Here is a 27,512-nt window from a genome sequence, read left to right on the forward strand (position 1 = left end):
GGGGTGTGGGGGGAAGAGGAGGCGACGCAAAGAAAGGGCTAGGGAGTGAATGGGCCTTCAGCTACATAGCTGCCATACCGCAAGGCCTGTCCCCCCTTGTTTTCAGCGCAGTAAAGGAAAGATTCGTCTTGGTGAGCTTTCGTAGAGAATGGATTCACAGATGAACGGCCGGGGGATGCGTGGCGCATGCGCAGCGAGACTAGGCGGTGCTTGAGTCAGAGAAGGGTTGGGAAGACCGTTAGCTAATTTACATGCTCCCGCCTCGCCTTGGTCACGTGGGTATCTAGGGGAGCGGTTTCCGGCGCATGTGCAGTTCAGCGCCTAAAGGACTTGAGGGCTGGGGTAGTCCAGTGTCTGGAGCCCCCGAAATCTGCTGGACCCCCGGGGCCTGTGACTGTGCCGCGCGGTGGTGGTTCCACACAAGGTCCGGCCCGGCCCAGCCCAGCCAGCCGGCCGCTCTTTGCATCCTAGTGAGGGCCGGTAAAGGGCCTTGGTGGGAGGAGGAGCAGGGCTGGGGGCGGGAGGGGGGGGAGGGGGAGCTGTATTGAAGGGGATGGGGTGGGGGTGGGGGACTCGATGGGAAGAGCCGGGCCCCGGGGCAGAAAGCAGCCAGGCCTGGGCCAGAGAGGAGTCCAAGAAGGCCGAGACCCTTCCTCTCCCTCCCAGCATCTTGGGGAGATGCGGACCCCTCACTCCTCTCCCCCTCCCTCCTCTCCTCCTCCCCTAGCAGTGGCACCTTGAACCCCGGGGCTTCCTCTCCTTCAGGGTCCCCAGGCCTGGGAACCTAGGCCTCCGGGGTTCATCATTCAATCCATTGATCTTGGCTTCAGGCTCCGGTAATCTGGTATCATTTGCTTTTGTCCTTCCCTCCTGCGCTTTACCCCAGCCCGGCACCCTGCACAGGGCCTCTAATAAAAGAGACCCTAAATACATTTAGATTTCAAGGATCCCATTTTTCATCCGTGTAGATGCTTCTTCCATTTAGGCAATCTCCCCACAACACAGTAGGCAGTGTTTGATAGTAGCTGTGGAACAGAAAATGCATTACGCTGTGGCCAGCCTAGTCATGAGCATCCTGCAGACCTCTTTGCCAAGCTAGTCTTTAGATGACAAGCCATGGCTGACTTGTAGTGGACGCCATTTCAGCTCAGTAGGATAGCATTTGAAAATTCAGTATAACCCTGGAACTGTGATGAGACATTGGGCTACAGGTGGATGCCACCTACCTTACTCTTCAAGCCCCGTATACCCTCACCTGGAAAAAAAAATGTCTTTTCAAAGGTGAGACCAAATAGTTTCGGTTTCAACAAACAGTTTTAAGTACCTGCTGTGTGGCTCAAGTGATATACAAAGGTGAAAATGGTACAATCGCTGACCTCAAAAAGCTTCCAACATATTATTAGTAAAGACATGACACCTTAAAAAACAAATAATATAATACAAGGTAAAATATGAAAAAGTCAAAGTTGAAATCTAGATTAGTGTTCTAAGAACATTTGTAGGACAAGATTATTTTTAACTAGAAGAATAAGTAAAGGCTTTATGGAAGAGGTGGTGGATGAATTGTACTTTGAAGAAATAAAAGGATTCTAACAGGCTAAGATAAAGGAGCAGGTTCCAGAAGTGGGAACGTTTGCACAGGGCAGGAGACTGGAGAAAACTCAACAGGTTTTACATTTTGTCATGTCCTGTGTGTTTTACAAAAAGGAGTAATATGAAGTAAGGCTGAAAGATTTTAAGTCTCAGTTTTCTCTTGTGCTTAAATGTATGCCACATCAATACCTGATAACCAGATACAAGTGGTGTTAATAAGTGTGAAACTTCTGAAGCATTTAGTTAAAAGCACAGTGGACAAATAGGGTCTTTTGTGTTAACATGTCTTTTTCTTCTAGCTGGGCTAAACGATGGCATCTAGGCGAGTCACAAGGGAAACTTTTGATGCTGTAATACAAGAAAAGGTTAAGAGATACCGCATGGACCACAGTGATGCTATAGAAGACACTCTTCATCAGTTTAAGTCCCAAGGTAAACTAAAAGAAGCTTTGGGGGATGGAAGGAATCAATAGTGCTTGTCAGAAGGTTGCAAAGTATTCCTTCACTGTGACCTTGTGAGGTGATTAGTGCATGTATTGTCATCCTGGTTTGCAGATGGAAGAAACTGAGGCCCAGTAATTAAGTAACCATGTCATAAAGCGAGAAGCAAGACCTAGACTTCAGTTTTGGGTCTTCTCATTTCAAGTTCACCAGTATTTTCTACCATACCATGCTACCTATAACTTGAAGGAAAACAAATTTGTTAGCTTTTGGTTATGAGACATTTCACACTGAAATGCTTAGTTACAAATCATTACTAACAGTATGAAAGATAGCTCTAAATCGCTAGCAGTAAGAGAAATCAAAACAATTGAAATTTCATCCCTTACCTAGAAAAAATGATAAAAGATGAGAATCTTCAGTGGTGGAGGGGTTATGAAAAGACAAGCATACTAATGCATTGTTAGTAGAGCTTGACACCCATCACTCAGCAAGCATTTATTAAGTTCCTGTTATGTGACATTGTGCTAGCTGCTGGAGAGATAAAGGTAAAAATGAAACTGACCCTATCCTCAAGAAATTTATATTTTTTTGAGGGGGAAACTACATAAATATATACAAAGTAAACCTTTGGCAGGCTATAAACAGCTGGGGATAGCATGAAAGCTTTCACGTAGAAGGGTTCACTGAGCAGTTTTGAAAGGAACATAGGATTCTAAGAGGGAAAGGTGATTAGTGAGGATCCATTCCAGAAATGGGGAAAAACCAGCCCAAAGCAATGAAGATGGGAGGTGGAAGGGCGTGTTTGAGGACTATCAAGAGGGCTGACTTGGCTAGACCATAGAGTTCCCAGTAATTGGGGAATGGCTAACAAATTGTGGTATATGAATGTAATGGAAAATTACTGCATCACTGATAAATAAAACTACATAGAAGCATGGGAAAACATACAAACTGGCGAAAAGCTAAATGAACCTACTGTATACACAGTGACTACAACAGGATAGTGGAAAAAACAATAAAACAAAAACAAAACCAGACAAGGTTGTCCCAGAAGAAGAAAGAAGAAAAATTCACCTCCTTCCCTTCTTTATAGAGGTGGGGGTGGGGAGGAGGAAACTTCTTGTAAAATATTTTGTCTACTGTCAGACTCGATTGATACATTGGTTAGTTTGTCAGAATTGTTTCTCCTCACCCCTTTCCTTTGTATTCTCAGTTACAGGGGATGTCTCTCTGAATAGAGGAAGGGAAAGAGGTATTTGGAAGCAAAGGTGACGTAAAAACACAAACTAGAAATAAAATTTTATTTTTTAAGCCAGTTCTGAAGTTTCATCCAGTAAATTAGCAAAGATGACGAAAGATAATGTTGGAGAGGCTGGGTAAAACAAGCACCTTAATATAACGTTGGTGGAGTTTTGGTCCAACCATTGAGGAAAGAACTTTGGAATTATGCTAAAAAATTACTCAAATGACCATACTCTTTGACCCATGAGTCAAATTGTAGGGCAATTCAATGGCAAAAACAGAAAGCTACATGTACCAAAATACTTACAGCAGCACTTTTTGTCATAGCAAAGAACTAGAAAGCAGAATCTCATCTATTGAGAATGGCTAAAGAAATTACAGTACATGTAGAATTTAAAAATACATGGGAAGGCTTATATATACTGATGCAAAGTGAAGTAAGCAGAACCAGGAAACTATATTTACAATAATTAAAACTATAAGTGGAAAGAACAAAAAATAGCCAAAACTGAAAGTTCTTTAAGTATAATGACCAAGTCTGGCCCTAAAGAAAAGATGAAAAATGCAACTCCCTCCTTTCTTTGCAGAGATGGGAACTATGAGTGTGGAACACTGAATGTCAGATTTAGTTGGTATGTTGGTTAGTTTTATTGAAGCTTTCCTCCTCTCTCTCTTTTTTTCTTTTTTTTTTATTAGAGATGAATCCCTGTTAAGGGAATGGGGTGGGATATATTTGAAAATGAAGGTGTAAAACCAAAAGATAACAAATGCTAAAACTTGTTTAAGAAATGTTGGCAACATTTGCATGTTTCCGCTCAGAATTTATAATAATAGTTTAATTCTATACCTGGAGAACTATTCAATGATTATACATTGTTAAACAAATAGAAACAGATGTGAAACATAGACATTCTGTTCCAGTATAAAATCCAGGGTAGTTAGGGAACCAATACTGTTCCTTGAACCTTTTACTTTACTTGAACCGTGTACTTTACTGTTTGCTTTTAAATGGCTCATTTCAGGTCATTCAAGGTCAGTCCCAAGATCAAGAGCAGACAGATATGAAGACAGTTTTCATGATGATGGAAGATACTCTCATGATCCAGTACATCCTCATGACACTTGGAGAGAAGACCTGAGGGATGATGTATTTCCTGGACCTTCATTTAGATCCAACAGTCCTCCCATGAGTGAAGAAAACTACTATCAGGAAGATTTTAGCCGGGATCGGGACTTTTCTCGTGCAGACTCTCGGGACAGGGACTTCAGCCAAGTTAGCTCCAGAGACCGGGACTTTGGCCACCGGGACTTTAGTCATTTTGGTTCTCAGGATCCAGAGTTTAGCCACTCAGAGTCTTGGGAGCATGACTTTGGTCACCAAAGTTCCCATGAACCTTCTTGGTCTCATGAGAGTGACTTTGGTCCAGAGATTTTGGGTGACTTTCGATCACCTGGTCTTATGGAGGAAGAGTATGTGGACATGGACAGTCAGGAGTATGACTTGGACTTTTCAGGCGAGACAGATTATGAATTCCAGCAGCCAGTGCCTAGGGGCAGGGGCAGGGTACGAAGCCGAGGCCGTGGTGGCCGGGGTGCTGTTGGCACTGCTGACCGGGGTGGCATTCTACAAAGTAAGCGGGTGACCAGAGGTGCGCTTAAAACCAAAGTCATTAAAGGGGATGTCAGAAAAATTCCCACCCTAAGAAAAGTGAACACTAAAAAACTGCCCCCTGTGGTTCCCTATCGAATTATTCCAAAAACTCGAGGCACTAATAGAATAAGAAAAACTATTCTGAGGCCTGACCTGAGTCCCGGGGTCACCCAAAGGACCGAAAATGTCCAGCGTCCTGTGCGAAAGCCTCCTTTGCGCCCCAATCAGAAGACTAGTCGGCTACCCAGAGGAGAAGTCAGTTTTGACCTAGTCGACAGTTCGGACATTTTTTCAACATTTGGGATAGAGATAATCAAATGGGCTGGATTTCATAAGATAAAGAATGATATGGAATTTTCACAGCTGTTTGCAGCTCTCTTTGAGTTAGAAACTGAAACCTGTGCGAAGATGCTGGCCTCCTTCAAATGTTCTCTGAAACCAGAACACAGAGACTTCTGCTTCTTTACCATAAAGTGTTTGAAGCACTCTGCTTTGAAAACCCCCAAAGTTGACAATGAGTTCTTGAATATGCTCTTAGATAAAGGTGCGGTGAAAACCAAGAATTGTTTCTTTGAAATAATAAAACCATTCGACAAGTACATGATGAGGCTCCAAGACCGCCTTCTGAAAAGTGTTACTCCCTTGCTCATGGCTTGCAATGCCTACGAGCTAAGTGTTAAGATGAAGGGTTTTAGTAACCCTGCAGAAATGGCAGGTGCCTTGGAGACAACCAATTCCCTCTGTCGTAAATCTTTGGCTCTTTTGGGTCAAACATTTTCCTTAGCTTCCACATTCCGACAAGAAAAAATATTAGAAGCTATTGGCCTCCAAGAAGTAGCTCCAGTCCCAGCAGCTTTCCCTAATTTTGATGATTCTACTTTGTTTGGAAGAGAGTATATAGAGCATCTAAAAGCCTGGCTGGAGAAAAGTGGCCATCCCATCCAAATGAAGAAGGCCGATACCAGGTCCCCAGAAGGGATGGCTAGTGTTCCTTCTCCAAATTCAAATATGATAGCTGAGGCTCTAAATGGAGGTAAGTGAAGAGACAAACACATTTGCTGATATGTTAATCTTTTCATTTTTAAAAAAACATTTATTTCCTATTTAGAAAATAGAAACATTGCTTAGGTTGTTTTTTTTTTAGCCTTGTGTAAAACAAATCAAGATTGAATCTACAGTGATTAATGTTAATAATTCCCGTTTCTATAGCAGTTAAAGGACTTACAAAAGACTCTTCACAACAGCCCTGTGAGGTAGGTTGTGCAAGTGTTATCATCCATCTCTGTTTTACAAATGAGGAAGCTGAGGCATAGGGGGAAGGGCATACCTTGCTTAAGGTTAAACAGTTATCAAGTGGCAGCCTGGGTCTTCTGATGGCAAAACCTGGGTTCTTATGTTATGCAGTCTCCTTGCTGAAAACACACTGGCCCTTCATCAATACTACAGTAATACTGCAGTAACATCAGGGCTGGTAGAGCCCATCTTTATCCTTTGTAGCCTTATCAAGACCAGCAAAATTGTCAAATCTCAATCACACAATGCTTCCCTGTTCCTAAAAGGCCATTTTTATGTATGTATAATGATTGCCCACAAGATGGAGAGCGAGAAAGGATCCAAGTGACAATCTAGACCAACACCCACATTTTGCAGGTGGGGAAGCCACTTCCCTGAGATTTAGTTGAAGTTACTTTGCCCAGGGTCACACAGGTAGTGGGGGGAGCGCTTTGGCCTCTTCAGTTCTCTTGGACTTCTTTTCTAAACTTGGGGTTGGGTAAGCCTTCCACCAGTGATGTTCTCTTCTGGTTTCCAGAGCATTTTTCAGTCAGGACCTAAATTCAGCTGTGGACCTCTTCATCAGCTCCCTGTTGTTCTAAGATGAAATACAAGCTCTTTTATGATTTAAAACCCTTCATACTCTGTGTGGGCCTCACCTCTCTATGTTTCTTGTTTCCCCTCAATCCGTGTTGTGGACAGCTTAGTCTTTGTGCTGCATTCTGCCTTCTCCCTCCCTCCTCCATGCCTTTTCCCCAAGCTCTCCCTCATTCCTGCAGTATCCTGCAATGTACTCCTTCCTCATCGCTGCCTCTTAGAATCTTTTTTTCCTCCTTGAAGGTTCAGTGCAGCTACTACCTCCTATGAGTAACCTTCTCTGATTGCCTGATTATTGCCTCTCTCAAATCGTTTTGTGTTTACTTCTCTGTTTACATGTTGCATCCTTTCGTAGACTGGAAGCTCCTTGAGGGCAGGACTGCTTTTCACCTAGAGTCACTTCAGTGCTTCTTGAGAGTTAATTGGGGAAATAGTGAAGTTCTTGATATGTTCAGAGCTACAGATAACACAAAGATAAAGAACTACTTCTGCCATCAGGAGCTTATCATCAAATATGAAGATTGCACACATAAGCAAGTAACTATTAAGAAGTAAAATGTAAGTGGGCAGTGTTAATCTATGGATGTGTGCACACCTGACTTCTTAAGGAGATGAGTGATTTCCCTGGCCTGGGTGAGTACCACCTTTACTGATGAGGACCCCAGCCCCTCCAGGCCTTAGCAGACCATCTCAGAAGTTGTATGGTTAAAAGAATTCAATCTGTTGACAAACTTAATGTTGATTCCACTTTTACAAACCTCAGCTAGTTTGGCCATTGGACAACAGATATACAGCCTATGTCCTGACCCATACTGGATAGCTTTTGAAAACAGCTGGGTGTGGATGCTACTAGGGCAGGTGCTTTACTCTTGGTGTCATGGCTTTCAAGAATAACTGGGCTCACCTTAATGCTGTTGTGAGTATCAGAGGAGAACCTTTGAAGAGGCTAACACTAGGAAATGTAATCCGTTTAAATCATGATCAGTACGGAAAAGAATGACAAAAGACTGAGAGGTCAGGGGAAAAAAAGGATCCTTTTCAAATGGGCAGGATCAGGGAACACTTCCTGGAGGAAGTAGCATTTTCTTGATTACAAGATTAAAGGATTAAAACTTAAAAATCTAGCATGCACGTTAAAAATTGCCCTGCGGAAAAATCGTATTGCCCTGAATTCTGAATAGTCAAAAAATGAATCTCTTTTTCCTGAAGAACAGATAATGAAACATCTCCCTCTTGAGGGAGAGGAAGGAGGTTAGTTGAGCAGAAAGTTGCATACCTTGTCAGAACTGCAACAGGTAATTGTGGGGGGGGGGAGGCGGTGTATGTATGTGTAACAGGTTTTCTTCATTACAACAAAGGTTTTGATTTAGAGGGAAGGAGGGAATATTTCTAGAAATGACTTATTTTATTTAAGCAATAGTAAAACATTTTTAAAAAATCATCTTCTTATGCTTTAGTTTTGTGGTTTGTCCCTTAATAATCATGCTATTTAACTTGCCTTGGACATTCTAAGTTTTTGAATGTCATTCTAGCATTAAAATACCAGTCTTTGGTCCCAGTCCTACTTCAAATGTTAGGCTCTTCAAGAAGGAGAATATTAGTGGTTCAGACTAGCTGAGAAGAGTTGCCTGGAGATTCTTGTCAGATAGCATTGGTTTTATGAGACCTAAGCATTCCAGCGCCTCTATCAAGCCCATTCTGTTTGTTTATTACAGTTCCTCAGCGAGCAGACAGAAAGGTTGTTGAGACAATTGAAAAATTTGTGAAGAGTATAATTGAAGGCAACTTGTCCCCAAAAGAAAGAGCAACACTAAAGAAGAACCCTACTTATTGGTAGGTATTTAAGAAATGCTCAAGTATATGAGGACTTTCTATCACCCAAACATTTAGGACATAAGAATTTCAAATAGAACTTTCTGAGGTTTGGTTAGGACTCTTCTTTTCTATTGGAAAGAGATTCCTCATGGGGAGCAAGGCCTTCAATAATGGAAATATATTCCTTTATTCTGCTCTGGATATTGTAATGAGCGGAGAGGTGGAAGAATTTCAAGATATCATCTAGGAAATTGCCCTTTCCCATTGAGTCAATTCATTAAGTGCCCACATTGTGTAAGGTCCTGGGGTAGGTGCTGAAGAAGATAGAAAAATAAATTGGATGGAACCCTGCCTTCAAGAAATTTACAGTCTAGGAGCTGAGAGAATATGCACAAAATATAATACAAAATTGAATTCAATAAGTATGTAAGGGAAGTGTAAATTGTTATGAAAATTCATAGGAGGGAGAAATCATTTCCAGTTGAGGGAACTGAGAAAGCTTCATATGATACTGGCTTAGGGTCTGGGTTTCAGAAGCTATAGAGTTTGGGGAGAGGGGTGGAAAGGGATGTTTTACATTCCAGAGGCTAGAGTGGCTTGTGAACAAAAGCACAGAGGTGAGAAAAGGTGGGATAGATTGGAGAAACTACAAGTGGTGCAGTTTGGGAGAGTAGTATGAGATAAGGCCAGTTTAGAGATCATCTGGTCCAATCCTATGATTTTGCAGAAGAAAGTAAAGCAAAGTAAGGCCCAGTGGGGCAAAGTCACTTAGTCAAAGCTAGGTAGTGAGTATTCCAGGCTTCAAACTCAAGCCCTGTGGCTCCACATTGGCACTCTCCCCACACACTGGGCTGCAGCCCTTTTAAAGAATTCAAGGGCTAGGAAGGAACTTGTGGGCAGTCAGCGGCACAGCAGATATCTTATGGCACAGTTCCTGGTTCCAGATCTAGTGCTTTTCCCATTCCACCACCCTGCCTTGAGTTGCCTTTGCTGCCTCCACAGATGTGCAGGGTAGGTGTTTTATGTATTCTGCAGCGGGCATTATTGTTGATACTTCAAAAATGCAGTGTTACATATGTGTATAACTTATATCAAATTGCTTGCCTTCTCAGTGAAGAGGGTAGGGAGGGAGAAAGGGAGAGAATTTGGAACTCAAACTTTTAAAAACAAATGTTAAAAATTGTTTTTATGTGTAACGGGAAAAATAAAATACTAAACAAAAATGCAGTATCATTAGTGAGCTGGACTCCACCTTAATGTCAGCACAGTTTTCACCAGGTCGGCTTGTTGGTGAGACGCTGTGAGAATTTTTAGAGATCTTTTTCTGAGGCTGGTTTTGCTGTGTAAAGTGTGTCTGTTAGTCAGACCATGAAATAATGCAAAAACTCCACAAAGGTGACCATAAAAGTATGTGCTACCTCTTCTTATTCATGGGATTTTGTACTCTGCCTGGTACACAACTTGCTCCTCCACACTTGGTGTTCCTTGAATCGAAGTCAATTAGAAGAGTAATGTCTAATAAAAACATGTCCTAAGATAGAGGAAACAAAACCAAAGGCAGTAGCAAAACATTTATAGGAGACTCTGGATCCAAGACTAATTTTTTTAATTTGACGAGCCTGCCTTTGGCAAGAGGCTTAAAGGCAATTTGATGACTGTCCTCAGTTACACTGAAGAGAGTTTGGCTTGCACAGTTGGGACCAGTGGGGTGGAATTTGCAGGGGATATTTCACATTCTCATCAAGAGAAATTTTTTAACAATTAGAGCTCTTCATAACTGATCTAGGTTTCCTCTTAACTGTACTTGCCCCTAATTTCTCCATCGTGGGAGGTCTTCAGGTCGGGGCAGCCACTGGTTGGAGATGTTGTGGAGATTTCTTTTTCACATGAGTTAGACTAAATGACCTCTAGGGGTCCCTTTCCAGTCCTGAAGATTCTATGTAATCTTGTCCTTGACAGACTGATTTGTTATAATGTCAGGTTGAACCTGATCTTAATGAACCCTCATGAGTACCCATAAGTACCTACCATATGCAAAATATTGTTATATACTGAAAATATTGTCATATACAAAAACAAGACATGATTCCTACTCTTAGGGAGTTTAAAAAAAATGTGTTGAAAGAAAGACTTGTAAGAGGTATACAGCAAGGTTCAGATATGTGAAATTATAATAACATAACTCTTCTGAGCAGCTGGCAGACTATATTTTCCTGAAATGTGTTATTTTTTTCTAAGGTAAACTTGACACACAGATCTGAACTAAAGTTTATATATAACAACATTCTAGAGGAAAAGATTACATTTTTTTAAATAAAATTTTATTTTAAAAAAATTAACCCAGATCATTTCCTTTCGCTCCCCACTAGGAAAAAAAAAGAAAAACTAAGCCCTTGTAACAAATATGTAAAATGTAAAAAAATAAAAGGGAACAATTAACTTGAAATTCATAAAATATTTTACAAATATGGAACAGAGAGGGTCTAAATAGGTTGTTTGTGAACAATATAGTATTGACCTAAATATTTTAATGTATTTCCTTCCTCTCTAGGTTCTTATCTGATGAGGATAGTCTGGAGTATAAATATTATAAGCTGAAGTTGGCAGAAATGCAGAGGATAAAGGAGATTAAAAAAGATGAGGAACACCAGCCAACTTCAGAGGAATGTGCTGTTAGAGCAATGCTGTACGCAAGGAAGGTCCAGAGCCTGAAGAAGAGATTGATTCCCCGGAAGAGGCTTGGGCTCTTCTCTTGGGGAATCAGTGGCTGGAAGATGAGAAAATCGACTGTGGGGACCCAGACCCTTCTTTCAGCAGGGACCATGCTGAAGCACCAGGTCAGACATGCCCATGGAGGGTTCCAGGCAAAGCCTTCTGTGCCTGATGTAAACCCTGAGAAGAACTTGCTATCAGAGGAATCTGGACCTCTTCCCTGTGACCCCAGCCCAGAACCTCTGACCTGCCCTCCAGGAGCACCTGAGACTGAAGTCTCTCCTGCCTTGCCTGAGTCACCCCAGACTCCCCTACCTTCCCAGTTTGCCGATGGTAGGTGAAGATTTCATATTGAATATCCAAAGCCAGTGGGACGTAAAGAAAGACAACAGCAAGACTGCTAATAAAATAATTCTGAGCAATAGTTAAGCACCTGTATCGAAGAGGGATTAATTAGCCTAGTTTTGCTTGGCCCCAGGAGGTGAACCTAGGCCCAGTGGGGGGAGTTTTCCTAGGAGGCAGATTGCAGCTCAATTTAATGAAGAATTTCCTAATAGCCAGAGCTGTTCAGCAATAGATTGGGGCAGCCATGTGTAGAAGTACCACTACTACTAATAATAGCTGTTTTCTGTAGTCCTTTCAAGTTTATAAAGTACTGTGCTCACAACAATCCTGTGGGGTAGGTAGTACAAGTATCACTATCCCTACTTTACAGATGAGGAAATTAAGAATTAGAGAAGTAAAACAAGCTACCCAAAGTCAAACAGCTAGCAAGTGTTAGAGGCAGGATGAGGCCTCCTGGCCTCAAGTTCAGTGCTCTTTCCACCCCACCAAGTCATGTCAAGAAGCATTTTTAAGCACATACCATGTAACATACTATGGTGCTAAGCCCTGGAGATACAAGGAAAGGCAGTGAACTCCCTATGGCTGGATGTTTGGGGTAGAGGTTAGGTCACTACTTAAATGATCTTATGATTTAAAAGTGTTAAGGACTTAAGAGGTCATCCATTCAAGGGGGCCATGAGGAAGATTCATGGAGAAGTTAGAGTTGATCAGGGGATGGGGGATGGGAAGAGTAAAAGAAAAAAGCAGAGTTGTCATAAGCCCTGAGTTAAGGCTGCGAAATCAGGATTCTAAGGAGAGGATGATCCGATGGGGGTTCTTTCAATTGGGGACCACCCAGTGGGATGGGCAGGAGTTGGGGAGAGCTCTGATGCTGGAAAGGAGACCAACATTTCCCTGTGGCTTTCCCAGTAAAGGAGGCTACAGATGTAGACTCACAGGATCATAGATTTAGAACTAGAAAAGATCTAACTAGTCATCAAGCCTACCCCCTTGTGGAGACAAGTCCAGGCAGCCTAAGTGATTTGCCTAGGGTTGTACCAGTGCTGATATTCACACCCAGATTCTCTGACTCCAAAGCCAGTAATGTTTCCATTGTGTCTCCTGCCCCAAACTCATCATGTTCTCTTCCTCTCTTCCCTTCATTTCTGTACATATGGAAAGCTCCCCATCCCCAGTAGAATTTAATCTTGGCACTCCCAAACTTTGTCCTTTTTATGCCCAGTCTCTAACACATGGTCTTGAACACAGAATAATGTAAATTACACTTAGTAGATATTGATTGTTTATTCTGGCTAAAAATGTTGATTATGAATTTAAAGAGCTATTGGTCTTTGAATCCCTTAATTGGATTACCTCTAAGGTCTCTTCCAGCTCTAATATTTCAGAGACTTTTCTTTCTGTGACATTCTTAGGATTCTCTGAATTCAGAACATATATGTGATAACTGTTTTACATTTTGCAGTTGATGCTAAGACAATGGATACTGCTGAGAAACTAGCTAAATTTGTTGCTCAGGTGGGACCAGAAATTGAACAATTTAGTATAGAAAACAGCGCAGACAACCCAGATCTGTGGTAAGTAACTGCTGTATCTTCTTGATTCTAGCATAATAAAATATATTGAAACCTCCCTAAAATTCCATCCATGAAATTCACATTGTGGGGTCATCTTCTAAGTGATCTGCCTTGCCCAAAGGTCCTTTTAGGTCTCCTATAGTTCAGGTCACTTTGTACCAATGGTCCCTGAAATTGACTTGCTTCAGTTTCCCTCTATACTGAATGAAATTTAAAGCCATCTTTCCGAGGCAACGTGATATTGTGGAAATAGTATTAGGCTTGGAATTCATCAAATTTGGGCTTGCCTTATAAACTCTGTCATAACTCTGTGACAATCCTGGCCTCAACGTCCTCATCTGTAAACTTAGGGGATGACTTTTAATGCCTTCCTCTTTTGAGGAAATGTGGTCTGCTACTGTTATTATCATTCCAGGTTCTGAACCACTGTGGTGACTCTCTGACATCTAGACTAAAAAGAGTACGTAAGCACTGACTCTGTAGCAGTATCATGTGCGGCAGCTGAGTGTTGATTATGCATGGTTGGGATGGAACAATGGTCACTGGCATCTCTTTCGTATGATTGCGTGCATTGAAAGCCATGCACGTAACGCTGCTGTTATGATGTCAGTGGGCAAGCATTCCTCAGGCCTTTCTAGGATCCCAGAATGTTAATGCTAAAAGAGTTCATTTCTCGGAGGTCATCTCGTTCACCTTCCTTCATCTTATAGATGCAGAAACTGAGGCTCAGAGGTGAATTGACTTGCCAAAGGTCACACAACCAAGTGGTGGAGCCAGGACCTGAACCCAGATCATCTCAGTCCATTTCATTCCTAGTCCAGTGCTTTTCCCATCATACTGGGCTTGCCTTAGTCACAGTACATTATTATACCAGTCCTGCTTATTGCTCTTCAGTGGCAGTGCACTGGGGAAGAAGAGAAGGAGGAGGAAGATGGCAGTAATGGTAACTTATATGTGTAGAGGGCATTAAGAATTACAAGGCACTTTCAGACAGATACTTCTGTTGACCATATGTTCTGTGTAACTGATAAATTGTTTCATTGCCTTTATTATACAAAACTGAGAGAAATTAGAAATAATAACGATTCACCTATTTATAATGCTTTGTAGCTTATGAAGTACTTTCTTCACAAGAACTCTATTAAGTAAGTAGCGTTTTGTTTTGCTGATGATGAGACTAGGACTAGCATTGGTGCCTTTTCCACAGCTCCTCAGTTGGTTAGTGTTGGAGCCAAGCTTTGAACCCAAGGATTCTGATTCCAACTCCAGCCCCCTGCTCCTGTATCAGCTTGTAAAAGAAGCATTAAATTGAGGTATCAAGAGACCTAAGTACTGACCAAGTCATTTAACCTTTTGGTCCTGCAGTTTCCTTATCTATGAAAAGGGGATAGCGATAGCTGCCTTAACTCGCCTTGCAATATGTTTGTGAGGATCATATAAATTAAATTTGGAAGCAAGACTATAAAATAGACCACTAAAACTCACTTACCTGGAAGTCACTTATTCCAGAGCCTTAACTATCCAGAATACAAGAAGGAACAAAAGCCACAACAAAAGGCTTCTGGGAAACCAGAATGTCCTCAGGTCAGTATATGAAGCTGCTCAATCCTTGATCCAGGGCCTTTTAGACAACAGTTGTGACAAACTTGGTTGCCTAATTTCACAACTTGTGTCTTCCCTCTCTTTGGCAAAACTCGGCCTCAGTTTTCTCCTATAAAATGAAGGTGTTGGCCTAAATGATCCATGAGGTCCCTTCTAGCTCTCTCATTCTGTGATTCTGTCTAAAACTATATGCTCCTATTCTCTAGGAGCTCAGTTTCTAAAAAAGAAAAAGGTCAAGATAGAAATATAGATATGTGGATGATTGGAAAAAGCATATATCAAGTATCTGATAGTACCTGTGTTTTAGGATGAACAATTATGAAGATGTAGAAAATGAAGGATTTTTCTTTCCTCTTTTTTCTTTTTTTTTCCCTTCAGAATATTGGCACTCTATTCTCAGTGAGGTAAAGTCATACTTCTTGGGCTTAGTTTACTTATCAGTATTATTGATTCAGAATTATAGAATGATATAGCTAAAATGGACCTTAGAGGTCATCCTAATTCAACTCCCTCATTTAACAAATGGAAAAGCTAGAGGTTAAGTGACATGCCCAAGGTCTCATAACCAGTGCGTGGCAAGAGCTGACTGGGTCTTACCAAGTCCAGTATTTTTTTTCCTACACCATACTTTCCTTCACTAACCAGATCCATTTCATCATTTAGTCTGCCTCAACAGCCTCTTATCTTTTCCAGACATATTTCAGCATATATACCACCAAAGGAATGCTGTTCCTTTGTTCTCCAATAAGTTATTTCGAAAGACATTCTTTAACTTAACTGATGGCATTTCAATTTCATTCTCAACCCAGGTTTCTACATGACCAAAATAGTCCTGCCTTCAAGTTTTATAGAATGAAAGTGTATGAACTGTGCCCTTCCATTAATTTCACAAAAACCCCACTAAACCTCAAAGCAGGAGAGGGTATTAAATCTGGCAAGGCTTCAGATCATGGGGAAGAAGAGGAGGAGCAGGAAGAAGAAGAGCTGGAGGGAGAGCATTCTCAACAAGGGGCTGAACTAGAGTTAGAATTGGGACCTGAGGAAGAAGAAGAAGAAGAAGAAGAAGAAGAAGAAGAAGGCACCGAAGATGATACCTCAGCTCAAGAAACAGCCTCCAGAATTGGAGAAGAGACTAGTAGAGCATCTCAGTCAGAGGGGATCCCCTCTGAGGAGGCGCAGACCACGGGAGCGGAGGGCGATGGGGCCACTTTATCCACTCTGCCGCAATCCTCTGCTTCGAGTGCCTGTTTCCCTCGAAAGAGAATCAGCAGCAAATCACTAAAAGTTGGCATGATCCCGGCTCCCAAGAGGGTGTGTCTTATAGAGGAACCTAAAGGTACCTGACGTGTCTTTGCATTTGTCTCTGCAGCAAGGTGTTCCCATTTAGTCCATGACAATGATGTTGTTAACTCCAGGACTGTATGTTCTTAATGATAAAGTGATACAGTACACTTGTACCTTGCTTTATTACTGAAAAGTTGTTTGTGAAATTAAAGTTGTTTGTGAAATTAAATTCTTGTAAATTGAACCATATTTTAAATACACTAGGAAAACACCCAGTTTAAAGGCACTTTGTAGATTAATTATATAAAGCAAAAACTTTTGCATTACATGAATAATCACTTTACATTTTCTCCTTAATAAACTCAGATTCTTGCACGTTGAGTTTGTAGGGATTACCTACAGTTGTTCTCTGGTTTATGGTATGTTATGCTGAACCCAACTGAAATTATTTTTAGTTACTAATCTGTGGGTGGATGCTAAGATGTCTTAATGGCACTATGGCCAAATCATTGATAGTGAAAATTTCAAACTTTAAACTCTGTTATTTGGCATTCTCTTAATTTGATACTTTGGCACAAATAGAGTACAGCAATCATTAATTGAACAAAGATTTAAGTGCCTACTGTTCATAAAGCTAGGTTCTAAAGAGAATTACAAAGTTGAAATAAAGCATGATCCCTGCTCTCATGGAACTCACTGCCTGATAGCAGGGGAAGACATCAAGACAGATAATTATAACATGCAATAAATAGTACAGAGGTGCCAACAAAGGCCTACAAGATGGGGGATCATCATGACTGAAGGAATGCAAGGCCCTAAAGTGCCATGTTATCAGGAAGATCAAAAATTATGTGGGGCTCATTTTGTGCGAGGTGTGTTTATTGTCCCGTGTATTCTAATAACTTAAAACTTAGCGATGCACAGATAGCAAGTATGTGGGCCCCACATTTGAGGAAGGACATTGACAAGCTAGGATGTATTCAGAACCATGCCATTTGAGCTTTAGTGGAAGGAATCAGGGATATTTAGCCTAGAAAAGGAAGGAGTGGTATGGTCGGGGGCAGGGAATCAGGAGAAAATTCATTATCCACTACTCCAAGGGTCTGTCATTTAAAGGGGGCTTCAGTTTGTTCTTGGGTCTCAAGGTAGGTAGAAGTTACAGGAAGGCAAATTTCAACTCAGTACAAAAAAGAGCATCTGAACAATTTGAGCTTTCTAAAAGTGAACTGTGCTGTCCCTGGAAGGAGGGTGTTCCCATCCCTGGAGGCCTTAAAGAAGATCCTGCATGATCACCTTTTAGGGATGTTATAGAAGGAATTGGGCTGTAGGTATCGGCTGGACTAACTGAAGGGCCCTTAGGCCTTGGGGGTTCTAAATAGTAGCTTTGAAGTATCTGACCAGGATGGAGAGCAGAGAACTTGTGTTTTATCTTGGAGAAGCTGTCTTAGATCTCAATATTTAGTGTAAAAAGTAGTAACTAGGTAGAACCAAGCAAATTTAGTTATCATCATCTTTGTATTTTGATGTCACAACCTTCCAGAGCTACAGTGTAGTTCACATGGCCCCAGGGATCAAAAACTTCCTTTATTAAGTACCTAGTGTTCTGAGCAAAGCCAGGTGCTTTGGACCTGACCCCCTCCCTCAGGAAGCTTGTATTTTTTTACATTGTATATAATTTGCAGTTATTTTAAACAGTTTTCTCTGTAAGTAATGTGGAGAAACAATGATTATCCCCTGATTTTATTTATTTTATTTTTTGGTCTTATAGTTCATGAACCTGTGCGAATTGCTTATGACAGGCCTCGGGGACGCCCTGTGTCCAAGAAGAAGGTGAGGTTCCGCCAACGTGAAACCCTCAACAATGATGCATCCATTTACAGTTTGGAAAATTCACATTTCAATCAGCTGTTAATTGAAAAGGTTTTTCTTTCCTTCCTATTTAAGAAAGAGCTGTTTTAAAGAACAGTATATTAAAAAAAAAAAAAGACTTCATTGAAGTGCTCCTTGGATGCCTCATTGTGGTGTGGTGATGACTCAGGGTTCTTGGAGTCTGCTCACAGCACAAGTTGTTCCAATCCTATCAAGCCAGAAAGGTTTGGATTATGGGTACAGTCTAGTTATGTCTGGAGAACCTTATCACAAAAAGTTGGCTTGCCAGGGAACTTTTTGGCTCCAAAAACTCATGAGTCAATTTAAGGGTTGCAGTTTGCTTTGTTGCTGGGAATACTCAAAATTGATAAGATCACAGATCTTTTTTGAAGTACTATGGCACTGTATACTGAGACATAGGTAGTGTGGGATAGTGTTTAGAGAATTGGCCTTGGGATTGGGAAGACCTGGATGCAAATTTTGCCTCCAATATTTATTGGCTACATGTCACTGGGCAAATCACTTAATCTCTCAATTCCCTGAGCAAGTGTCTGAGATTATAAATTGAAGAATAGTTACAAATCTTCATTGGCAGAAGACTGCTCAGTGGAGTCATCTATATCCTTAAAATTCAGGTCTAGCCCCCTTGCTGCCCCACCTAAAAATTCACCTGATTCACTCCAGTTTTGTAAAAAAAACTGGAGTATTAGATATGTACTTGTGATTCTCCATAATGAGACATCCTTCTAATCATGTAACATCTTCATGGGGGGAGAAAAGAAAACTGCTGTGCCTCAAGCCCAGAAGCTACTAAGCACAATTAGTTTCTAAAGCATATGTATACTTGTTCAATGATGAAAAGATCTGTGTTTTATCAGCATGTATCCTTTCCCCTCATCCCCACCACTGCAGATCACTGCAGATCTATCATTTAGTAGATTTCCTCAGAGAGTTGTCATGACCAAAAACTTTTTCAACACCCTGTGCCCAAACTGTTAATGAGCCTCTTCACACTTAGCCTGACTGGTTCTCAGACAATATATAAATAGTCACTGGGCCATAATCTAAGCCCTCTCAGCCTAATGGATCTGCTTATATAACCTTTGAGAACCCAGGGTCATCTCCATGTCATGATAGCTTCGTTGGAGTTACAAAAGAACACTGTAGCTACCCAGTGCAGTACTATTCCATGGTGAATGCAGATTGGAAATGAGACCTGAAAACTGCATCCCTCTGTGGCTGCAACGCTGGAACTGGTGTGGAGCCAGGAAGCAGATGACTAACTGCCACATCCTTGCCATCACTGGTATTACCCAAAGGTTTAGGGTTCTTATGTCTGGCTCTTGAAGTTTGTAATACTCCAGGGTTTTTTTAAATGAACCACTATCTAACCATGGCTGTAAAATCCTATAATTGTACAGTTAGTTTTCTGAATCCAAATAACAAACTTCATATTTTTCTCTAGTACATTTCATCTTGTTTAATTCAGGCCATCCTTCCAAACTCTTACAGTATTTTTGGTTTCTAATTACAGGACCCAAGTATGTGGTGTAGTGAAAAGAGTGCTGGATTTGGAGTCCTGGGGACCTGGGTTCAAATCCCACCTCAAATACTTACTAGCTGTGAGATCCTGGGCAAATCACATAACCTCTCTGAGCACCTACATCACAGGGTTATTGGAAGGATCAAATAAGCATTATATAAATGTTAATTTATGTTATTATTGCCACCTCATCTTTTTCACTAAGGTTTGGATAAAAATGATCCTGGGACAAGTTGCTGTATTCCTTTTATATTTGGTGTTGTGCATATGACTGTACAAGTGGATAGAAAAACTGCCTTGGTTTTATATAAGCTCATTCTCTGTGGGCTCACTGGAAGCATCCTCGGTACGATTCTAGTAGCAGACAGGTCAACAGGGATCCTGGTCCTACCTGATTTTGATGATTCTTGTCCTCATTTTCAAAAACATTTGTCCTTCTCAAGCCCTGAGACATCTCTCATTCTTCACAGTTTTTGACAGTGGTTCCGCCATCACATTTGCCAGTTCTTCCAGGACCTGAAGAGATAGTTTGTCTGGACCAGGGGACTTCAACTTATCAGGGGCAGCTACATTTTCTCTTCCTGTTTCTTTGGTTTTTTTTCAGTCAGCTCTCTGTTAGCCACTTTTGTGCTATGCTTTGCAGTCAAATTAGAGAAAATAGAAGCAAAATAAGGAGCGACCTGCATGAGTATTCTTTATCATCATTAATTGTCCCATCAACGTGGAGCAGTTGTCCTATCTATTCATTTATCCTTCTTGTTCTTCCCCAGTACAAGTTTTAAAAAATCACTTGGTTCTCCTTAGGTTTCCTTGCCAGCCTTGAATCATTCTGATAGAATCAAGTCCAACCCCTTTATTTTACATATGAGGTAACTGAGGCACAGAGAGGTTCACTGACTTGTCCAGGTCACCCAGCAAATAATGTCTGAGGTATCGAGGCAGGATGTGGGCTCAGGTCTTTTTGACTCTGGGATTCATTCACTGCAAGGTCTTTTGTGTCACTTGGCTGCAGGTTGTGACCCCTTCTGACAAAATTCTTCAGAGTACCAAGCCAGGCATTTTTGGTTTTCATCTTTTTAGCTCTTCTTTCTTCCAGGTTCCCTATGTGTTGTTGTCAAATTATAAAATTGAATTTTGTGATTCTTCTTTTGAAAATTCTTTGTACGTTTCCTTTCACTGCGAAGCTCATAGGTAATGGAATATCTCCCATCTCTGTCACACTTACAGACTTCTAAGGTACTTTCCTCATAGCATCCTTGTGAGAGGTAGGTAGTACCTGTATTATTTTCACTTTACAGATGAAGAAACTCGTTTAGAGAGAAGACTTACCCAAGGTCATACAGTTAGTGAGTAGTTGGGTCTGGGTTTGATCCAAAGCCTCTTGACTCTTTGAGCCCACACTTATCCTACCACCACATGTTGTCCTGGTAATCCTATAGCATTTTCTCCCTTGGTGCCTAGCACCATGCTCTCTGCTCGTAGGAAGCCCTTGATAAAGGCTTTTTGAATAAATGAAGCACATTGTAATTCAGAAAGATTTAACTTTTTTCTTTCTCTCTTCAGAAACACAAAGACTTGGAATTTGCTCAGCAGAAACTGACTGACAGGAATGTGGGTTTTCAAATGCTTCAGAAGATGGGCTGGAAGGAGGGATATGGCCTGGGCTCACGTGGGAAAGGAATTAAGGAGCCTGTAAAAGTGTATGTAATGGTAACCGACTTCAGAAATGCAAGAACAATAAATAATAGGGACAGGTACACTTCTGCCCGGAGGGAGCAGGAGGAGGACATTTAAAAGTCGGCCCTAGAAGGCTCATTGATTTTCGAGAGCCAGTGTGGTTTGATAGGAAGAGCCCAGGGCTAGGACTGTGGAAGCAATGGGGAGAAACTCCCAATTCGTGGCCTAATCTCTCTGTATTACCTTGGGCAAGTCACCTTACCGTCCAAAGCTTCTGTTTCCTCATCTGTAAATTGAGGAAAATACTTATTCCACTGACCCCAGAAAGCAGTGATGAGGGTCAAATGAGAAAAAGGTATATGAAAAGCTTCATGGCTATAAACGTAAGACTATAGAAATGTGTTACTGTTCATGATGTCCATCAGGTCACATTGTCCCCATTGAAGTTTGAAAGTCTTAGGAGAAAAGAAATGGGAAACGATCCTCAGGAGCAGCAGAGCGAACTCTCTATTTATTCAGGCGAGACTCCAGGTTCTTCATAATGGCAGTATTCTTTGAAGTTTTTTATGTCCTGCTTCTTGCTCTCTTTAAAAGTGGGCTCCTATACTTCTTGGTACTTCTCTCAGAGTCAAGAGATGTTTATAAGCCTGACCTCGAATAAAAGAAAAGAATAATAGGGGGAGGGGGTTGGTTTGTTTGTTTTGTTTTCCCTGGCTCCAAATATCTACAGAAAGCAGAGGATTTAAGGTATGTTGAAAAGCAGATTTGGAGCCAGCACTATTTTGCTTCTGTATGTATAACCTTGGACAAGTCACTGGGGCTCGATTTTCTCATCTTTAAATGAGGGAGTTTGACCTTTAAAATAGCTATTCCTATCTCCTTAATATCTGAATTAAGAACCTTAGGTTTCAGGACCTTATTTTTTTTAAAATAAAAGCTAAATTAAGGTCATAAGCTCTTTATAAATGTATATTTTGGAAGTTTAGCGAGTGATTGGAACTGTACAGTCCATTTACCTATCTTCTTAATCCTTATTATTTCAGTAACATTTGCTGTTTTTAAATGCCAGGACATACAAAAAACGGCCGCAGGTTTAAAACCTAGAACCCCTTTCCTAAATAGGGGGGTAATCCTAAGTAGGGAGGTAATCAGATCTTAAGTAACTTTCAAGGAGCCATTATGTGTAGTAAGCATTTAATTAAGAAATAAGTTTGAGACCTGCCACATTAGGGCTACCTAAATTTCTACAATGTAAACATGGGATTTCCAAGTGTCTCCTACAAATAGGTAAGTGCGGCTGTGAATGAGGTAAGTACATTTTGTTTTCCTCTGTAACTTTTTTCTGTCAAACCACATATCCCCAGCAGACAGTTTACCATGTACTTAACTATCTATACATGTTCATTGTTAAACTATTTTCTGTATTTAGTCACATAGTTGAAAAAAGCAGAGTCCTATACTAATTGTCCATTTTACTCTCATAGGGGAACTACCTCTGAAGGGGAGGGCTTGGGTGTTGAAGGGGAAGAAAATAACGAAGATACATTTGATGTTTTCCGTCAAAGAATGATACAAATGTACAGGCAGAAACGAGCAAGTAAATAGGTATGTGCCTGGGCACGTTCATTTCATGAATTCCTGCCTACGCCGAAATTCTAGTTTTGGAAAAAAAAAATATTTCTGAAATATTACATTTCAAAAAACAACCAACTCCCCCCTCCCCCAAGAATTCGGTTTTACAAAAAAACCAAGTCGTCAGAATGCAGATCTATCCAACTTCTTACCCTCTAGGTTTGCAGAAGAAATGTGTTACAGGCTGAAACGCCGATGTTTGACAAAGCTGCTGCCCTACAGGCTTTCTGGTGATTTTTAGTTCACTTCAGCAATGTGCAAAGGGTTTTTAGTGAACTCATAAGTTAATGTTACCCACCTACTAGTTTGCCAAGCTTCAGGATTAGCCTTGCACTTGCTGCACAGGCTGACAGTCTGGGTACCAGCTTACCTGAAAGGGACTCCTTTTGACTTGCAGAATTCATTCCGTCGTTTTACCAAGGTTTTGTCTCACCAACAAAGAAGGCCTGCATCAGAGCCCATACAGGAAACAAGATGATTCCGTAGTCAGAAGAAAACCATTCCAAACATTTTCCTTGTCTAAGTTTAATTAGTGCTGACATTTTTTCCATTTCATTTTCCTATTCTTTTTCAGATGCCTTCTTTTTTTGCAATTATTCCCCAGCCAGACTTTGGACAAAATAGGTGTCTTCAAGGAACAACTAAACAACACTGATTAAAGATATAGCCCTAAGGTGGTTAATCTTGAAAGCTTTTTTTTGCTGACCTTCATTATCAGCAGAGCCCTGTGGATGGGCATAGTGAATGCATATACATGAAGAAAATTTCTGTCTTTGGAGCAAAGATTGTTTTTTGGGGGAAAAAAGAACCCTAAATTTCCAGAATCTTTTTTGTCTATTTGTTTTTAACTTTTGTTTTAAGCACTTTTAACCACAAGTCTTTTTCAAGTCTTCATGGTTTTAGTTTTTGCTCCTCGGGGAAGGAGAAATGAACCAAATCAGTTTCATGTTGTCCTACCAGAAGGTAGCACTAAAATGAAAATTCAGAGTATTGAAGAGTCCATTCTCAGATTTCCTATCCTGTATGCTTAAAAAAAAAATGCAGTTGTTTCTGATCGACCTCCAGAAGCTCTGTCAGCAAACCTGTCCTATGCTCATGAAACCAAATGTAACCCAGGAATGATTGCAAATCTTCCTTTCTAACTGCCTTTCTGAATTTCAGTAGAAGACAAACTACAGTGCCAAAGTGGGTTCCCTGAAGAATGTCTGGAGGTTCTTCAGAAGACATGGAAGTCTTTGGACTTGACAAGTGTGTTTACCTGTGGCAAAGTCTTGTAACCTTTCAGTGTATCTTAGACCTAGTAAGGTTCTGCAGTAGTCCTAGATACCTGTGTTCAGTGGGGAACAGTCAATTAGACTGCTTAACTTCTTTTTCCCCAGTTGGCAAGGGGCTTAAGAATTCATAGTCAGATTGTGTCACAGTTGTTAAAAATGCACTTTTGTGTCCTGCCCGTTGCCTCTTCTGTGATGTATTTTGAAAACTAGTAAAGATTCTTCCCTTTTTTGCACGTGTAGCAATGGGTAAAGGATTATTTTATTAAAGTCCTTATGAGGGAAAGAGAAAAAAACAATCCTGTCTTGGGATTTCCAGTGCATCTGTTTCTTGTTTAAAAGATTACAACTGCAGTCCTAATCCATCTAGCACCATATTTCTTGTACCTACATATAGAATTCTTAAGCTACCAGAAATTAAGTCCTTTATGATAAAGTGTCAGTGTTGAAGTTTTAAACAAGTGTTAAAATGCAAGACAACCTGGGATCCTCTTCAGTAAATTATTACAGCTGTCCTGCTGATTCAGCTGTAAAGCTTTGAGTACTGAGCAATCACTTCTCCCAGGAGAGTTAAAGAAAAGAGAACTGCCTTCATTTTGGGTTCCTTAAGGAATCATTGCTTTCTCCAAAGCAAAAAAAAAAAACACCTTCTAGCTGTGATGACCAGGTTTCTCTTACTGCCTACCTTGACTGTCAGTAACACCACTAAACCAGCCCCCGTCCCCTATTGTAATACCACAATACTTTACCAGGCTGGACCCTCTTGTCCAGATGCTCTCTTGAAATTGATCCAACTGCCAAAGCGAAATACCAATAGGTATTTGACGTGTTCAGTCTCAGTGGTACAGTGGTATCTTGTTCTGCCACCTGGCATATGCCTGTGCCTTTCGACACAAAGAAGTTTAAAGTGTCAAGACTGGCGTATATTGATTCAAGACGTAAAGACAATTCTTCCTTTTCCTTTGTGATTTGGTTTGGAGATGTGGAAGAGTTTGGCCTAAGGGATGAATGAACATGCCTCATTCAGAAAAGTTTAAACATGGAGTTGTACAGTTACATCAGAAGAGTCAACGTAGGCTTCTTGGGGAAATCTGGGGACAACAAGAATTTATGTGGCTTTTTCTGGACCCTTAATATAGAGGTGCATTCCTTGCACCTTTTTCTTAACTTATTCTTAATTGACCATTGTAGTGACTAATTGAATTAATAATGGTCTTTTGGACTTAGACGTTCATCAGTCGTGGTCAGTTTTCAAGTGTGGCTTTATGGAAGCAATGTGATTGGTCTCTGAAGACATTTTTCATATTCCCTCAATATGGGGTGTAGCTCTTTGTAGCTCATCCACAAGAGCCTTTGATGTTATTATTGTCACTTCACCTCTTCTTCCATATTCACTTTTTGGAAGCATTTTCATTCTTTCAACTAGTTAGAGTTCTGTTTACAATTAAGAGAGTGTAATTCAGAGTGTGGCTTCTTCCACGTTGGGTCAGTCCCACTTTCTCAGCCACCTAGTCCCTAGTCATTATTCTGGGAGTGTTTTGGTTTGAGCGGAGACTGCTGGTACAGTACCATTTTGGTGTACATTAAAATAACCTATAAACACTCAGGTTATATTCCTTCCTGATTGCAATTCATTGGAAAGCAATTTGCTGGAGTATAACCCACTCTTGGAAAGAAATGTGAATTGTGGTTCTTGAGGGAGTCTTAAACTGCTGTCCTGGATAACTGTGGGATGGTCGGTCTTTTTTGTACCAAACATCCGTTTGGGGCAAGATGCCAGACGAGCAGCACTGGTGCTAAGATTCTAGTGTGGCTCATGTCAGGTTCCCCATATTCCCTTTGTTTTGCTGAGGATGGCCTGCCTCTCCTTTACGAAAGGAATCCCCCCTTCTCTGCCCTGCTTCTGCAGGCTGAATTGAAAATGCAGTACATAAAATGTTGCACAAAAACACTACTTTGTTAAAGTTACTAGTTTCTTTTCTGTTATTTTAGTTTCCAGGGTCTCTTCATGAAGACTGCAAGCATCAGTGAAAATTTTATCTTACTTCCATGGTGTGTTTACTGTCTCTTGGTTTGTTTTTATCCTGGGTAATCTTGTAGTGAATTTTGACATGTTCCATGTAAACTGACAGTGCTAAAGCCTAAAAGATGCTTGTGATGATGGAAGTTTGTTTTTTTAAGTTGTGAACATTGTTAACCTTTTAGCAGCTGTAATAAATGTAGAGAGAAAACATTTCCAATGGTTTCAATTGTGAATTTGTTAAATGGATCCATTTTAGGGAAAGCAGCATATTTTGAGGTACAGACAAATGGAATGTGGCTTCTTAATATGTGGAGAGGTGGTTAAGTGTGGAAGAAAAATAAGACTGGTTGGGACCAAGGACAGAACTGGGACCAAGCAGAAAAATGATCAGGAAGCACCTTTAAGCTCAGTGGCTGAAGGAAGGACTTCAGTGACAATCCAGAGCTTCCCAGAAAGGGGCTGGCCCCGGGGAGAGGACTTCAGACAGTGGCCTGATCAAGTACTCCAGGCAGAGGGTTAGACTGAAAGGCCCATGAAGTCTTCCATCAGTCAAAACCACAACACATGACTCAAGAAGGAACTCTCTGAATCTTTGCTGTTATTTTTCCCTTAATCAAGTTTCCCAATTATTTAGTAACTGGAGTTGCTAAAGACACAAGTAAAGCATGTCTTGAATAACATGTATCCTTTCTGTAGATGATTTCTGAGGTTGCTTCCACGGTTCACAAAAATCACATGCTATTCTGTGACAATGTTTGTGCCTCTGTATGGCGGGTCACCAGAGCAGTTTCTCTGATTTTTGTCACTGTGGGATCTTGAACAAGTCACTTCATCTCTGTGCACCTTAGGTTCCTTATCTATCTAATGGAGGAGTTGGGCTAAATGATCATTAAGACCTTTCCCTATGCTGACGTGCTCTGAATTCATTTCCAGCTCTAAAATGTTTTAAAGGATTGTCAATCCCCTCTACCATTCCACTCACCATTACCCACCTCCACTGTTAAAGTCATTTGTAAGGGTTACCTATCAGAAAGAGAGCTTGTGGCTTAACAAACTAACCCAAGAGAGGAGAAGCACAAGACCTGAGTTTAAAATCTCCATCACCTAGCTGTAGGATTTTAGAGAAGGCTAAATAAACATTGTTGAGCCTCAATGTTCACTTTTATAATATGCTAACAATAATCCACCCAAAGGCAGTACTTTGTAACTAGGTGGTGCAATATAAATGTCTACTATTAATGCTCATAAACTATCCGTTCGGCTCCCCCACCTCACCATCAATTTTGTAATTCATTAGCAAACTAGCAAAATATTATTTGCAGTTAGAGAATTGTGATGTTTCCACAGGTACCCTGGGATAAGACGC

At 40.9% G+C, this 27,512-nt stretch overlaps 2 protein-coding genes across 15 annotated transcripts in view; one reads left to right on the forward strand and one right to left on the reverse strand.

The window, feature by feature from the left end:
- ARMC6 (armadillo repeat containing 6) overlaps positions 1 to 27,512 on the reverse strand; it is a 56,084-nt gene that overhangs the window by 26,599 nt on the left and 1,973 nt on the right. The gene's annotated exons all lie outside the window — the stretch shown is intronic.
- SUGP2 (SURP and G-patch domain containing 2) lies at positions 40 to 27,512 on the forward strand. Of its 14 annotated transcripts, none has more exons than XM_072601586.1 (12): positions 40 to 131; positions 1,893 to 2,025; positions 3,867 to 3,911; positions 4,302 to 5,963; positions 8,515 to 8,632; positions 11,166 to 11,659; positions 13,134 to 13,245; positions 15,657 to 16,183; positions 17,900 to 18,051; positions 21,107 to 21,243; positions 22,705 to 22,825; positions 23,427 to 26,358. In XM_072601586.1, the coding sequence occupies exons 3-11, from the start codon at positions 3,896 to 3,898 to the stop codon at positions 22,823 to 22,825; spliced, it is 3,339 nt and encodes a 1,112-aa protein (XP_072457687.1). In that variant the 5' UTR covers positions 40 to 131; positions 1,893 to 2,025; positions 3,867 to 3,895; the 3' UTR covers positions 23,427 to 26,358. The 14 variants fall into 14 exon arrangements, with proteins under 14 accessions (XP_072457687.1, XP_072457676.1, XP_072457685.1 ...); XM_072601584.1 differs by lacking the exon at positions 40 to 131 and adding an exon at positions 297 to 470; XM_072601575.1 differs by lacking the exon at positions 3,867 to 3,911.

This window comes from Notamacropus eugenii, chromosome 4, assembly GCF_028372415.1.
Source record: "Notamacropus eugenii isolate mMacEug1 chromosome 4, mMacEug1.pri_v2, whole genome shotgun sequence".
Classification (NCBI taxonomy): domain Eukaryota; kingdom Metazoa; phylum Chordata; class Mammalia; order Diprotodontia; family Macropodidae; genus Notamacropus; species Notamacropus eugenii.